The 16057-nt window shown below is 45.4% G+C and overlaps 1 protein-coding gene across 6 annotated transcripts in view; it reads right to left on the bottom strand.

Moving 5' to 3' along the window:
- LOC149340558 (homeobox protein PKNOX1-like) overlaps positions 1–16057 on the bottom strand; it is a 29543-nt gene that overhangs the window by 12181 nt on the left and 1305 nt on the right. For 5 of the 6 annotated variants that reach the window (XM_089549371.1, XM_089549373.1, XM_089549374.1 and 2 more), the window contains exons 2-8: positions 15873–15999; positions 13198–13466; positions 12155–12326; positions 10383–10670; positions 4905–5012; positions 2036–2150; positions 279–412 (exon numbers count right to left, since the gene is read on the bottom strand). In XM_089549371.1, the coding sequence (XP_089405497.1) occupies positions 279–412; positions 2036–2150; positions 4905–5012; positions 10383–10670; positions 12155–12326; positions 13198–13427 (1047 nt within the window). In that variant the 5' untranslated portion in view covers positions 13428–13466; positions 15873–15999. The remainder of the gene's footprint in view (positions 1–278; positions 413–2035; positions 2151–4904; positions 5013–10382; positions 10671–12154; positions 12327–13197; positions 13467–15872; positions 16000–16057) is intronic. The other variant, XM_089549375.1, reaches the window with a different exon arrangement.

The raw sequence follows: 16057 nt of genomic DNA, 5'->3' as shown, positions 1-16057 counted from the left end.
ACTAACAAGGTACACCACGACTTTCCTTAATGCGCCGATTTTGCAATGGCATAGTTTGTGCAGTTTAAAAAAAAGTAGAAAAGAAAGAATGCCAACAGAGAAGCTCAGAAAAGTATCGGAGCCCACAAAAAGGAAGTGTAAGCAGCATAAAGGCTTGGGCGGGTTGGTGAGACATGCTATGCAAAGAATAGTGCGGCAGAAACTGAAAAGGACGAGAAAGGACATGGACAGAAAAGGAGCCACATCCGGAAAACTTAGATGTCAAGAGTGCAACTGACCACGATGTGCTGGAACAGCCAAGAACGCATAATGCTGGTGGCCTGCTTCGGCAACACTCCGCGCTTCTGCTTCTTCTTGGAGCCCAGGAGGTCCTCCTCATCGTCATCTCCGCTTAACGAGAGAGGCCTTGAACCTGCATAAAGTTGACAACAGGCCCAATTTCGCAAAATCCAAATGTGCGTTTGCAAATGCTATACGCTATAAAGCAGCAAAATCGGAATGAAAAGGAATTAGCAGCCTCTAGTTTAAAACATTCCAAGTATCAGATGAAAGCTTTGCTGCAGTTGGGCTGGGTGCGAGTGAAAGAAATAGCTCTGCTTACACTTCAGTGTTCAACATTAAAGCACGTCCACCCTTTGTCAAAAGTCTACAGCCCAAGGGGTTTGCTTCTGTGCCATATTGTGAGACTATGCATCAACAGTGTTCCAAACCCCTTGAAGGAGGGAGGAGCTTCCGTCCTCACCACTCCAAAAGTCAATGACCTTCATGGATGCTTCACAGCATCATTTTCAAGCTTAGAATCAAACACCATGGACTTTTCACTTTTGACAAAGGCTGTGCATGACCTGTACCACCCAAGGCATTCAGAGATACCACTGTACAGTACAAAAAAATAACATGCTTCTTGAAGTCACTTTGAAAATATAAACAACAGAGCTTAAATCAGATAAATGCAAGTTATCCCTAAACGTGTACATAAAACGGTGATCACTTGTTATTTTTACCTGACAGATTTATATAACACGCATTCAAGAAATCTACATATCAGGAGGTAGACAGTTGTCAACATCAACCACACTCATTTCATAAACCGCAAAATTTATGACACATTTCATCCACAATGATATCCATCAGAGGTGTGCTGATTGAATACTTAAAATATTCGGCAGCATTCTGAACAGCATGACAATTCTGATGTCTCCCTTACTGAAAAGAAAGCGAGTACTACTAAATTCAAAACAAAGTAAAAGAAACATCAGTGCTGTTCTTAACTGCATTTAGCACGGGTGAGAAAATAAAGAAGAAATCGTGGCTGCTCTCACTTCCTAATTTTCGAGACATTATCCTTGCAGTATATCTAGATAAAGAACATGCCGAATATCAACAGCAAATTTGCAACACAACATAATGAGCAAAAACAACTCTAGAAAGGTTACTAAGATTCATGCTTTAACCTTAACTATACATATAAAATACTCAAAGTAAGGCACACGACAATCAATTATGCCCAGTAGTTTGGCCACAATGAAACTGTGACAGCCGCCTTGCAATTATTGCACAGGACAACAGCAATGAAAACAACTGTATACACACAAGGCTCTACGGAATGCAAGTTAAAAGACAATAAATGCAGAACTGTGCCACAGAATTTCACACAGAAAGACCGAGAAAACTGCAGTTCTTGGGTAGGCTGTTAGAAGCCAACAAACTACGTCAACTTACACCATCATCAACATCCATTCAACAACACTATTAAAAGAGATCACAGAAAAGCGTACTATATTCACAAATGGCACAAAGTAAAGCAGAATTACGAACGTTGAACAATTAGGAGAGTTGCAACATAACAGTGTAGTCAGTACAATGATTTACTCACAGTAATAGGTCACAGAGGGAAGTATCAGATTTTTTTTTAATCACTTTATTTTAATGTGTCACTCAGCTCAGAAAATTCACAAACAACGTGTGCACAGAAATGCCACATAAAGGCTTTCTTTTTTCCAAATGCATGTTCCGATTTCTTTCTGAAACTAACCGAGGTTAGAGACTCGATGGTCTTGGCTTGAAGCGGAGATGTTTGCACCAATCTGAGACAGTGGTGTCCCACCATGGATTGATGCTATCACAGGCAGAGTTGCACTTGTTTGAATCTGAAAGAGAAAAACAGCAGTTTTGAGGTATGAATTCCAACAACACAGCAGCCAAAAGCACAAGTGAAGAAATCCCTCACAATGCCATCAGTTTGCAAGTATGCCCAAAAGCTACACCTCGGCTATGAAAGATACTGCAATGGAGAGGGGGGTTCCAAACCATTTCCCTGGGCTTTAACATGCAAATAAATACCAGTACATCAGCATATGTTGCATTGTATTTCCACCACAATATGGCTGGTGATCCATACACCGACAATTTCGAACTTGACAGTTAAGTTGCTACTTCAAAGGTGCAAAGTGAAGCCTTATCTACATTACAGCAGAGAGTCATGATATTTCAACTGCAATGACGGTGCCAGTTCCCCAGCAATACAGTGCACTGTATTAGCCATTAAATAAAGCAAACCAGAAGAGAACAGTGAACCGACACCATGTCCGCAATGTTAAAACGCAAAACAGGAAAGGATAAGTTTCACCAGATTCTTGAGCCTAATACAAACTTCGAGGGAACAATAAATGACACACTGGCATTCTATCAGAGGCAAATGCATGTAGACGGGCGTGTGTCTGAAAGGTCAACAAGCTGCATTATGGTAAATGACACAGGAAATGCAAGAGACGTATACAGTCGAACCTCGTTATAACGAAACGGTTTATAGCAAAACAATAAATATAATGAAGGGATGAACATTTCCGTTGGAAGCTTGTTCAACATGGGCTATAACGAAGCTATAGCTATAACAATGCAACTGCTGGGCTCGTTCTACTTCATTATAATGAGGTTCAACTGTATTGTAATGAGGTTCAACAGGAAGCCACTAGCACAGTAGAACAGTGACGACATTTGACTGTAGGCTTCTATCTTCATTCGCGTTGCCCTTAGTGCAAAAGTAACTTCGCAATGCATCTAATCCGGCAATGTCATGCCCATATTGTGCACCCCTGCTTTTTTTGCCTACTTACATGTTCGCGCATCATTGCGATTTTAGATGCTGCACCCCACTGCACTTTTGCATTGCAGAGAAGCCACCCTACCACTAACTGCCACTGCATTTTTACTTATGTTGCACAACCCCGGGCGGGCTTCCTCGTTGTTAGTGCTCCTGTTATTGGATGCTAAGCATATCATACAACCAGATTTTAAAAAACATACATATGAGCATACTTACCAGAATATTCCGTTATACGAGAACATATTAAACAAAAAAAAAACAGTATTTCTAGAGGACATTTTTATTTCTCCCAATTTTGAGCACATGAACTGAAAAGGTATCACCAAAATTCTGCTGTATCTAGTTCTCAGTTAGCCATGTTGCTATCTCAAAGTGACTGCCATATATATATAAAAAGCATGGACAAAAACAGATGTGTTTCACACAAGAAGCCAACCAATGGGACAGACCACATGAGTAAAAAATGCAGCCTGCCAAGCACCAGCATGCAGCAATGCTCACACGAGACCATTAAAGCACCCAGTTTACTGTAGTCTCTAGGGCAAGCAAGATTTCCCATACTTAATGTAGCCTACACTCTAAACACTTCACAAAGGAGCCTGACTCACATGTACTGCCGTCAGCATGCTTAACACCAATGCTTGACAGTGTGGCTTGGACTGGCGCCAGCGCCGTTAGCATTGAACTCTGGAGCTGAGACAATGCCCTCGGTACGTTTGCTGCAGCTGAGAATAGATGGAGTGCAGTTCGATTTGACTTGTCTTTTGTTGGTGTCTGACTGACCACAAGAGTGCGTGGCCCGTTGGGCCTGTTTCACCACATTTTGCTTGTGGCTGCCGTCTCACACACGCCTTTCGAGTTTGGCATCAAAGCTGCCGCTCAAAGAAATTAAGGTTACGAAAAATAAAGCAAAAACGCGGGTTCGTGGTGTTTCTAAGGTTGGATAACAAATAAACCTGCCGGTCAGAGTGTTTCAGGTTCTTGATTTCCTTTTTCTCTGAGAGCGCGAAATGGAGGTTCCTTGCAGGTTAGTGCCAAGCTTCCTGCTTTGTCCACGTCGTGCAGGAGGTCATACATTCTGGCATGTTGGGGCAAAATAGCTGCGCATGTCCTCAGCAAGAAAACCATAACCACGTCTGCTCTGTTTTCCTCTTCTTTACTTCTTTCACATGGCAGCTTTGAGGACTAACTCAAAAGGAACATGAGCTGTCGCACGCCATGTCTGGTTGTTGAGATAAGCAAACTGCAATGTGTTTCTGAGCGCTTGCAAGACCGCAGCCACGAGTGGAACGCGGCGAAACGGGCTCGTCAAGAGCATGCACTCTCCCCGTTGATCAGGCATAGGTGAAAGACAAGCCACATTGAACTGCACTCTAGCTATCGTCAGCTGTCGCAGACATACTGAGAGCACTGTCTCAGCTCCGGCAGTAATGCTTTGCGGCGCTGTCGTCAGTTCAAGCCACACTGGCGAGTGTTCGTGTCAGACTGCGGTAAATCCCACTTCCCCTGTGCCTTGCTGCTGAGTGTGCCCGTTTTTTGTATTTCACAGTATTTCATTTTTTGTCTCTTGCATATGATTAACAGCACCTTACAACAACTTGAGTGGGATAACAAACAGGAGCTAAATCTATTTCTGTCATTTCCATTTCTTTGCGGCAGTGGGAACTAGAAGCAGCCAAAAGAAAAAACAGTTCTGCTCAGGAAACGGAGGCGGAACGGCAGAAACTTCCAAGCTCTAGACCAAGGGTTGGCAACCTAGATACCCTGAGCCTTGCTGTGCCCTTCTCGTGCTCCCTACCTGTATGGGCTGTGCCACGAACCCAGACGTGGTGTGTACAACTTGGAACACTGTTCCCCCCGAGACCACCTGACCAGGGCTCAGAGCAGAAGCTGACAGGCAGTTGCCCTGCACCACCACCAGAGGGCAGAAAAACAGCAGAGGGAAGGGGCGTCAGTCAGCAGCGTGTGGACAGTGAAACCAAGCACTCCCATCACCTACACAACAACCCAACAGCATCACTGGCTCTGCACATGAGCACTAAAAATTGATGGCACATCCTGGAAATGAAGTGGCTGTAATGGACTGCAAGCAAATTTTATGGCAACAGCATGATCAGCCTCTTGTGCCACTGCACCAGTGCCAGGCTTACTGGTAGTGACAGCGTATTGGTGCAGTGTACCAAACGTTGACCACTTGGTCAAAACTTGACATTACACTGTAGACTGTATTTAGCTAGATAAAACTAGCTGCACTAACTGTCAAATCGACCAAATCAAAGTTCTCTTGCACTGTCAGCGTTCACGTTTTAAGCTCAAATACTCAATAGATTCCTCAGCTTTGAAGTACGTAGTACTGAGGTTCAAAAATACCATACTGACTTGCATACTTTGCGTCGTTGCATAATTTGTACACCCCCAATTTATGACCTGGGTTTAAAAAAAAAACAACTTCTACTCGCACATTTTACACTCACTGCTGCGCCAGTCCACCAGTGTGCACACAGGTGTGTGCAAGGCAGGCTTGAGAAGATTATGGTGGCTGCGTCGCCACGTGCAGCTACAAAAAGGTGCAAGTGGCGAGAGGACGAACTATATGCCATTCACCCGGCTCGCTCGCACAAGCTGTCGCTTTCCCGGACGAACACTTCACAACTTCTCTCTACTGTGCATTGCTTACATGTGCTTGATCATCTCAATGCTTATGGCCAATCACTATGCCTGCAGTAGCTCTTAGTGCTTGCGTGGTTCCCACAAGGAAGTCATGCAACACATGCACATGATGTGCATGTAGCACAAAAAGGTATTCGAAACAAGAACAAAGGGAAAATGGAATGTTATACACATCGCCTTATATGCCCCCCCTTTTTTTGCATCTGCTTTCAAGACAAACTACCTCTAAGAGAGTAATTTGCTACCTGCACATCAGTGATCTTGTAACAACTTATTTCTACAAAACAGAAAAGAAAAATTGCAGCTATGCACTCCAAAAAGTGGCTGCAACTGCTGCAGAAATGCATTCCTACAAACTGTCCACAGAAGCACCTCATTCTACTGAGGCTATACAATAAAAACTCAATAATTCAGACTTGAAGGGAGTAGAAAACACGTCCAAATCATCCAAAGGTTGAATTCTCGAATAGCCCCTCCCCAAAATTTCCCAAAAACCGTTAAATGCTTTGACTCTCGCACGCTATCAGAAGTAATGGAAGCAAAACTGCTCCATAATGGCAAGGGTGTCCGCGGCTTCTGTAAGAGTGTAAAGCGGTTGCACTTGAACTTCTCTGCATGTGGCCCCGTACGTGAGGAGGCTTCACTGCACAAATGGTGAACAGCACATGATGAGCGCAGAGTTTTAGTGCACTGGAAGAACTAAAATAACAAGCAGACGGAAGCGAGAGAAGCGCGCATTGGCACAGAAGCGGCAAGACACCTTTGGAAACAGTGCATGGCTCGGCTAGCTGGCTGATACACGCAGCCAATAGCAGCTATTGTCGCGGCTGGCGGCGAAGCTTCAAAAACAAAACTATGCTGGCAAACACTCTCTCAGCCTATTGATTAAAGGGGGGGGGGGGGGGGGGGGCTGCCTATCGTTAACACACCTGCCGTTGTGCATACGTCAGAGGGGGCGTGAGAAACAATGTAATATGCAGTGCAAGCCTGCGGACAAGTACACCTGGACAACTGATTGTCGAGCAGGTCAAACCTCGACACAGTGGCACCACTTTCGGAGCCTGCTCGAGTCAAACAACGCCAGCTGCCCCAACGCGTCCGAATAAACGAGCTTCCGACACCGTAGACTTACATGAGTGTTTGGCGGGACTCCGGCAGCAGTCCTAAGTTGCAAATTAGCAGGGGCCAAATTAACGAGGTTTTACTGTATCCTCCTTATATGTAGGGTATACATTCCTATTCATTCATACTGTTCTTCCAAGCATGCCTGGATAATATGCAAGTTTAGGCCTGCAAAGACATGGGTGGTCTTCGAGACCTGCAGTGCTAGTGCAAAAATGTTGCTGCAAAGAGAGGACACAAAAGCATGTGAAAATGTGGTGCGCGAGACGTGGAATATGTTTTCTGCATTAAAAAAATAGGTTCAGTACAAAATTTGAAAAACCATGCCCCGCGATTTCTTTGGTGTCCCAAGTCTGCTAAAATATGTGTATAAAGGTTCTCGCAACATGACGATACAGCCAGCCACACTTTGAAACGTTAAAAAAAATTACAAAGGCAAAAGTAATCTTGTCCGATGGCATCGCGATTCTTGCGACACCTCGCTCTACGACGACAGAGCATGTTGATGGCACGTTTCTAAGTGCACTCTCTCTACGGCCAGAAGGAGTTAGAGAATGTTTATTTTGTTCACTTGTGTAATGCAGTGGAGCTATGTACTAGTTGCCTGTGATCTGCATCACACGCAAACTAGATCCATTGCTAAGAAACACGCTGCTAGTGTGGATGCACCACGTTCGTTTTTTTTTCTGCACAGCACAATGTCTAGTTCTTTCTGTTGCGAATACTGAGCGCAAAAGATTAGTGAGCAGCCCTGCGGCACCGCATGGTTCAAGGTTCCAGGTGGTGTATGGCATGCGGAACGACACGTGCAAAATGATGCGCACATGAAGCGATTCCTATGGCTGACTTTTTTTTTTTTCCAAATCATGCACTGCAAATCAGGGTGTGGCCCTTACACAAGTATATACAGTATTACAGTTTTGCCATGGTCGAATTTATGAATGTCAGAACTGTATGCTATCACAGGCCAATATTCAAAAATTCTAGGATATCAATTTCTCGAATAAAAATATTAACTGAATAGTATAACACATTCGAGTCGTATTCAAAATTTTGAATACCTGCACACCGCTAGTAATTGGCTAATCTCTACTCTACCTTCATAGATCGAGGGGTGCCCTCATACCACTCCTGGTGCAGTGGTGCAATGGTTAAGCGATGCGCCACAGCCCCAGCAAGTGGCTATTTCAAATACAGCCACCGGTAGGGCATGCGAGACCCAGGTTGCTCTTCCTGAACCACCTGCTTTTTCACTCAATGCCGAGATTGATGCTGACGGATTTTCTGCAGAACGGGAGCCTTCATGCTCCTTCACGCTATTGCGTTAAAGGGGCTGCGAAACACTGCCTGGGGGGATACCGGCTATACTTCAGGTGGGTTCTTTATGTCACACAGATGCTGACTTAAAAAGAATTACAGGAATCGATGCACAGGAACGGGAGTTATTCAGTGGAGAAATTTCAAAATACAAGCAAACAAAACGCTGCCCTCAACTCGATTTTGGCGGGGCTTCCCACTCCTATTTCGCTCTCCCAATGACGGCACCTGGCGCAACCAATCAAAACAGCCAGCCAGAGCACGTCGCGGAAGCTTGTACTCCATGATTGCCTGCTCTCTGTAACTCGTTCTTGCTGAGACTGAGCGCCCCTGGTGGTGTATTTTTATTTTACTTGCTTTGCAGGGCTTTTATCTAAGACAAACAAGTTGTTTTTGTTGATCTAATATAAAACGCAGACAGGTGGCAAAATGTGTCGCTATTTATTCACACAATTTGCAGTATATTTACTGTTTGTCCGATCATCAAGCTTGCGCTAGGTGATGTCATATCCGCTGCTAAAAACCCGCCACTGTGTGGCAACACCATCAGAGCCGTGAAGCTGTTTTTGGGATGACATTAAAATATTAAAAAACGGAATATACGCGGTATTACCGACGCTAATAGCACCATTATAACTCACTGTATGCAATCAACAGGCAAAACAGTTAACTAAGATTGTGTTTCTGGGCCCCTTTAAAACATTTATAGTTCACAGAATTTATAGTTCACCGTATGGTAAGAACACTGCATGCAGCTCATCCAGACTGGGATCAGTGACTGCACCAAGGGGAGGCGAGGAGCAGCAGGTCCCATGCTGAGTTGTTCACGAGGTGATTTGATTCTCCAGCAAGTGCCCTTAGTTCCTGCATTTAGTAGTGCCTGGCAAGCAGATGCGGGAAGTTGTCACCAATTCTCTCCCCCCCCCCCCCCCCCCCCCATCTCCTCTTCTTTGTGCCGTTCCCGTCTTGGATACATATTAAAGCGACAGCGTTAAGGGCACTGTGTTGCAAAAAAACTGGCGCTGTCATTAGTACCATTGACTGCGAGCGAAAAACCACGAAAAATCTTTGGAGGACCAATCTAAGTGGCAGGGGGGGGCACCTAAGTCACGTGACTTTGTGACGTCATCACAACCTGCCCACTGGATTGTGAGCAAATTGCCCACTATGGCAGGTGGCAGTTAAATTAATGATTGGTGGGGAGAGGTTGCTCGGGAAGAACAACCTAGGTCTCACAAGCCTTAACGGTGGCAGCACCCGCCAACGCAAGGCAGAGGTGCATCGCTTAGCTGCAGCACTGCGACAGGTATAGTATGAGGACTCCCAGGGATCTACGAATGTAAAGTTGAGAACCACCAGTTCCGCAAATATAGACATTTTCCCATAAACGTCATTGCGTTATAGCCCCAAGACGAAGCTTAAGTGTCACCTCCAGCCTTTTTTTTAAGCATGTTACCCATGAATACATTTTATTTTATTTTATTTATTTACGAAATACCGAGGACATGTCTTATATCCAAGCAGGAGAGGGAATACTTTTTACTTACTAATCAAGGTTTTTTAAAAGCCCCTCAGAGAGCATGCCACAAACCAGTCCACTCATTAAAGAGGCCCTGAAACATTCTCACAGCCCATCCTGTATTTCTTTCATTCCCTCACCGTTCTTTGTAACTCCTACTGCATCGAGATCTCGTTTGATACAGCTCTAAAAAAAAAAAAAAAAAACCAAGCTGGTTGGTTGGTTGGTTGGTTGATGGGGTTTAACGTCCCAAAGCGACTAAGGCTATGAGAGACGCCGTAGTGGAGGGCTCCGGAAATTTCGACCACCTGGGGTTCTTTAACGTGCACTGACATCGCACAGTACACGGGCCTCTAGAATTTCTCCTCCAAAGAAATTCCAGCCGCCGCGGCCGGGATCGAACCCGCATCTTTTGGGTCAGCAGCCGAGCACCATAACCACTGAGCCACCGCGGCGGCATTGCCAGTTTTCCTACTGAAGAATAGAGGAGGGCATGCTCATAAGCGCACTGGAGAAATGAAAGTGCAGTGCGGTAATGGCAGCTTTAGCGAAAGGTTTTTCAGGGCCTCCCTAGTGTACTATTTCCGCCCAGGACTTAAACCCCGGGCACAAAAACCCTTGGGCGCAAACCAAGGGGCTGGGGCCCACCTGTGTGGCAGTGACAAGGGAGTGGGCAGGAGGGGGAGACGGGTTGCTGCTGCCAACTGGCGCCGGTGGAGGGGGCGAGGAGCAGGAAGAAGAGGAGGCCGAGTCGCTGAGGCTGCCCCCCTCGCAGTGGCCCCCCGAGCCCGGGAAGTCGGCCGACCGGAGCAGGTTCTCGCTCTGCATCTTGCTCTTCAGGCAGGCAATGTAGCGGTTGCAGAAGTCCTTGCACAGCTCCTGCACCTTCTCCAGCTCCAGCAGGTGGATGCGAAGTACCTGGATCGCCTTCACCATCTGCACGGGGCGGCAAAGTCAAGGCCAGCCTTTACAATACAGTCAAACCTGCATATATCGAACTTACATACAAACCCGTGGCGATGGAAAAACATGCAAGAGAACAGCGGTGCAACTAAGACAGCACAAGAAAGAACACGACACATATGCATACTACGAATTTTTTATTTCACAGAAAAGAGGCACACTTACAACACCGAACTCAGGCACGTGATACATTGCACGATCGTTTTGAACACAACCAGCAACTCAAAGGCTTGCAAACCCATGAATAACCCTTCTAATTGCCTGCATATAAAGCACTGCTATTGTTGTCTTAACAAAAAAAAGATTATGCTTGGCAAAAGCAGTGTCAAGCATTCGTAGCAAAAGCAGTGTCAAACAAGCTAAGCAAAAGCAGTAGGAATACTAAAAAAATTAAGCACACAAGAAACAATTACTTTGGCTGACTTTTTTATTGATTTATTTTTTTCCCCAAATTACCGGCTGAAAAGCTGGGGGCACGGCCTTTACACAAGTATATATGGTATTATGTACCGCCAGCCTGAGCTTCTCAAGCAGTGGAACCGTGCTGTCAGTTCAGACACGCAAAATCATGAGGAATAAATATGTCTCATGGAGTTGCATTGTTTTTCTCCTGGTTAATACATATCCTGGTTAATACATATGACATTTCTGCCAAGTCATCTAAAGCACTGATTTTGAGGTGCATCTGACCCTTAATTAACGCGCAGTGACAGGGGTGCAGGCGCGTCTAGTGGACGTCAAAATGCCTCCAGCCAGCACAGTTTCTGTATGGATTCTCAAAGGATGAAAGTAGGAGTGTTTTATAACACGTGCAGCAAAAAAAAAAAAAGACCGTTTGATAGCAAATGTTGTGGTTGCATTTACTATGTGTATGTCCCTTCTCCACGACTTCCAGAGTACCACGAAAATTGCGCCATGGTGCTGACTTTGAAACAGCGACCTAAGCTGACAGATTTTTCAAAAATAAACATTTTTCATGAACCATGCAGTCCAATCTGTTAATGTTCTGGCCCAAATTCACAACAACGAAGCTCTTGCTTCTGCGAAATTTTTCCTAGGTCTCCTGAATTTCGTTGTAGCGGGATTCGACTCTAGTCGCTAAATCTGGATGGCAGTAGGCTCTGGCCTTAACGCTTAACTCCCCCCCCAGGGAAAAATATATGCGACTACGGCGGCACTGTACCCTCTCATGACAGCACCCATTCCAAGGCCTGCCTGGTTCATTTGGCCATATGGAGCGAGCAGGCATATTTTCAAGAGCAACTGCTCTGTGTCCCATCTAGATAACACTGCCATCGGCCAGCAGGCAAATATGGGAGTTTTTTGTCACGATATACTATGCAAAATGCTGATTCTGTCTAGCTCACAGAAAGTCCCTTGTGTAAAATAAGAAAACTTCCATAATGCTTGTTACGTGTCCTAATGGTGTGTAAAACGAAAACACTGTAGGCGCTCACCAGGCCATCCACTTCGGGGTCATCACTGAAGAAAGGCTTGCGGTCCTGTTCTTGGTGCTGCACAAACGCTTGGATGTCGGTGCTGAAGCTCTCGGAGCAGGGGGCCTCGGCACTTTGGGTGGCCCGCTCGCACTTTTCGAACAGCAAGGCAAGCAGGGGAAACAGAGGGTGCCTGAAAGGGGCAAAGCTCTGCTGTGGCTTTAGTGCAACAGGAAGGCGGCTAAGGCAGTGAGAATCAGCCCTAGCTAACGTTTCCTGCTTATCCATTGACTATGGCACAGCTTGCAAGATGAGCTATGTAAACAAAGAGACAGACCACTACAGAAGGGCATAAGGTTGCATGCAATGTTTCAGGCGTCCATGAAGATCTGTCAATGAAAGAGCAGCTTTTCAGGGCAGAGATGTATAAGAAATTGAGGGGGCTCACTAATCAGCTAGACACAGTCATGCTGGCCAAGCAAGTCTTACTTCTACTGAAATGTGGTCAGCAAGATTTTCCGTGACAAGGCAACAATAAGGACTATGGTGAGCCCGTCCATTGGCAGTGCACCACAGGGGTTCTCCAACTGCTCAAAGGAGAACTAAAGAACGCTAACACACTTTACATAAAGCAACGCATCCTGTGTGTGGTGATTGATGCTTCTTATGAGCACTGCTCATGGCCTCAGTATCGCAATTGGGACAAGGATGTGAATCAAACCCCCACTGCAAACCCAAGGGGTGGACTGGTGACACCACCTGTAGGATATTAGGAAACACAGAGCATGCACTGCCGCTAGCTATGACAGTATTTAACTTTTAATTTCAAATAAAGAAGCAACAAATTCATGAAATAGGAAAGAAAACAATAGACAGCACAGTCAAAATAACAAATCAATTGCATGCCAAACAAATATAGGCACCAAAGCAGCAAAATGAACTGCAAGCACGGAGGAATACAAAGGAACCAGTAAAACATAACAGGCTGCAGACCCTCAAGTTTCACAGCATGTGACAGGCATGCATTCCAAATAAATCTCGTGACTCAGGTTGCTTTCACCAACTTGTAGACTGCTCGCTTGTCGGCTTCAAGCTGGGCTTGGGTCTGGCCATCGGGTGTTGCGAGGGGGGATGGTGACGGGGATGCAGGGGCCACAGGCGCAGGCGAAGACTCCCTCGATGGTGCAGAGTCCTGGTCCGAGCAGTGGTCGCTGCCTCCTCCGCTGCCCCCAAGTGGCTGCTGCAGGCCAGGCATGCTGACCACCGTGTCGCCCCTGCTCGATGCCTCCTGCATCACGCTGCAGCTGCCAGCCGGGGCCTCCTCAGCAGCCAACTGAAGAAGAAAGATGCAATGGCAAAGGAGTCAAGCTTTATTCAACAGCAAGCTGCAGCAAGGCTGAGGTTGCTGGTTAATGACATTCGCATGCTTTTTGATGAACTATAGACCCCAACAGTCAGGAGCATACTGTGATTCCAGGGAATACACAGTCCAGTGCTCCAAATCCCTGTAGCGCACCATAGCTTCCCAGCTACCCTCGCTCCATGAGGAAGTCAGGTGCTGCGACTTCTTAATGGACTGCAAGAGGCCCGAAGTTAAGAAAAATAAGTTTTCGCTCATTCACTTTCACAAATCTACATCAATAGCCCAACACATTCAATTTGTCTCTTTCTCTTTTCTTTCACTGTCTATATACTGCTCCTCATGTTCACAGTAGCCAACAGGCAGAGGCGTCACTACGGTCAGTGGCACCCAGTGTGGCACGGCACATCAGCCGCCGCCCCCACCATCCCCCATGTACCTACCCTCGTGCCGTGGTTTAATGGGGAGCTTGCTTGCACCTTGCGACAGGTAACTTAGTAAAACACTACAGAAAATCACTCAATGAATATACTTGCACATTAATTTCCGTGAGAACAAAAACAGGCACATGACATATTTTTGACAAAAGAAGCACTAATGAATAGGTGCAGATGTTTTGTGACATGCATGACTGTTGAAACTTACACCGAAAATTAAACTGGCAAGGAATGCATACATTATGCACGCAGGTGAAAACGTGTACGGATATACCGGCATTAATGTTCTGCCATCAAATCACACAAAAGTGGAGGGCAAGCGTATATTCATGGCTGGCTGCAACATTTCACACATGAAGACTTGAGTGACAAGCACACTGTTGTGGCTACAGTGCCCCCCTCCCACGCACACTGCACTCTTCTCAGCGCTACATCCGGTGTGGTCCACAACGTTCTTGTGCTGCCCCTGACAACTAGCACCATGACTCGTTAACCTCCTTGACTTTCATTTCCCCTCTCCCGTTTGAATGTCAAGGCAAAATTCTGGATAGCTGCTCCATGAACAGAGGAGAAAGTTTATTACTGCAAAAACTCAGCTGCACAAAAAGATAACTGTCACCGCATCATTACTTGTATACTGATTGTAAAATAACAAAGAAAACAACGAGAAAATTCATTGCGAAAACTTACCCCTGCAAAAAGATAACTGTGACTGCATTAATTAACTGTATGCTGATGAAACCTTCAAGCTGGATTGATTGTTCTAAGTGAAGTGAGTGCACACCTAGTTAATTAATGTTTACAAAAATTTAGCAATACAAAAAGTGCTACAAGTGCGACTGGTTGGACCCCACCCATACACGTATGCTAATAAATATGTATATGCATGTTGTTTCACAAAAAAAAAAAAAAGCTTGTCTTGCCTATTTCCGTTGTAACTGTTTTTTGGGCTCTTTTTATCTAAGTGTCTCTGTGTTGGTGGATTAATTGGCAAGGTGCTTGTCTCTGTTTGCCGATCTTGATCTGGTAACAGATAGAATCATACTGAAAAGCGCAAAGTAAAAAAAAAAAACAGAAATAAAGAAAGAAAAAAAGAAAGAAAAAAAGGAAGAAAAAAAAAGAAACGAACAGGTCCTGCCTCCTGCCCGTATCTTTTTTTTTCCCTTTCTCTGTTTTTTATCCGTTTCTTTTTTACAGGATTACAAATATGCATCTGCAATTATACGTGTTGTTCTGCAACATACCTTTCCATCTTCATACACTGTGGCAGAACATGTGATACCTTTAAACAGCATGAAAGTCAGCTTAGGTACTACACTACCCTGCAGCTGCTTCTTAGCCTTGACGGAATGGTGGTGCAGCAAGTTGAAGAATCTTTAGCCAAACTAAACTACCCACTAGTTAGCTTCAAAGAAAAATCTTGGTGTACTGGTGTACCCAGTTTTCAATTAATGTTGCCAAATTCATCACGCGTTCGAAATCAGTGATAAGGAAGCCCTGTCCCGGGACATTTAATTGGGCGTGAATCCATAAGAGTTGCGCGGTGACAGTAGTGAGACGGCAGGTAGACTACATTTCGAGCAGCTAATTTTATGCTTAAGAAAATTTCACTCACACACACAAAAAAAAGACCGACTCTAAAGGAACTTGAAGTTGTTGCGACGCTACCTCTTGACATGGCGTTACGCTATTACAGAAACAAAATCAAGGGCCGCAGGCTAATAGCACATGGTCATACGACCACAACCACAATAGAAAACGCCTGAACAAACCAGCCCACTGTAACCACTCCATGAAAAAGAACTGCCTACAAATGTTTCCACTGCAGCGATCGACAGCAAACCAACTCCGCCGAGCGAACATTTAGGAAAAGTCGTGCTTACAGTGTGTCACTATATCGGCGCGATTCGTAGCCGCGAGTTCCTAGAACGTGCTCACTCACCCGAACGAGGCGATGCGCGTATCACTATCCCGACGTCGACACATTGGCGGCTGCAGACATCACTGCGTGAGTCGATGATCCATTCGCTCTGCAGGTGAACGCGTCACTAGCCACCGTGTGAAGTTCTCTGCAGGAAATGAAAACAGGCCAGATACGAGAAGATGAGGCGCCGATCTCGCCCACAC

This window comes from Amblyomma mixtum, chromosome 6 (genome assembly GCF_055824585.1).
Source record: "Amblyomma mixtum isolate Tamu chromosome 6, ASM5582458v1, whole genome shotgun sequence".
NCBI lineage: Eukaryota > Metazoa > Arthropoda > Arachnida > Ixodida > Ixodidae > Amblyomma > Amblyomma mixtum.
Note: the sequence above shows the minus strand (reverse complement) of the source record. Positions and strands in the feature narration are given on the sequence as shown.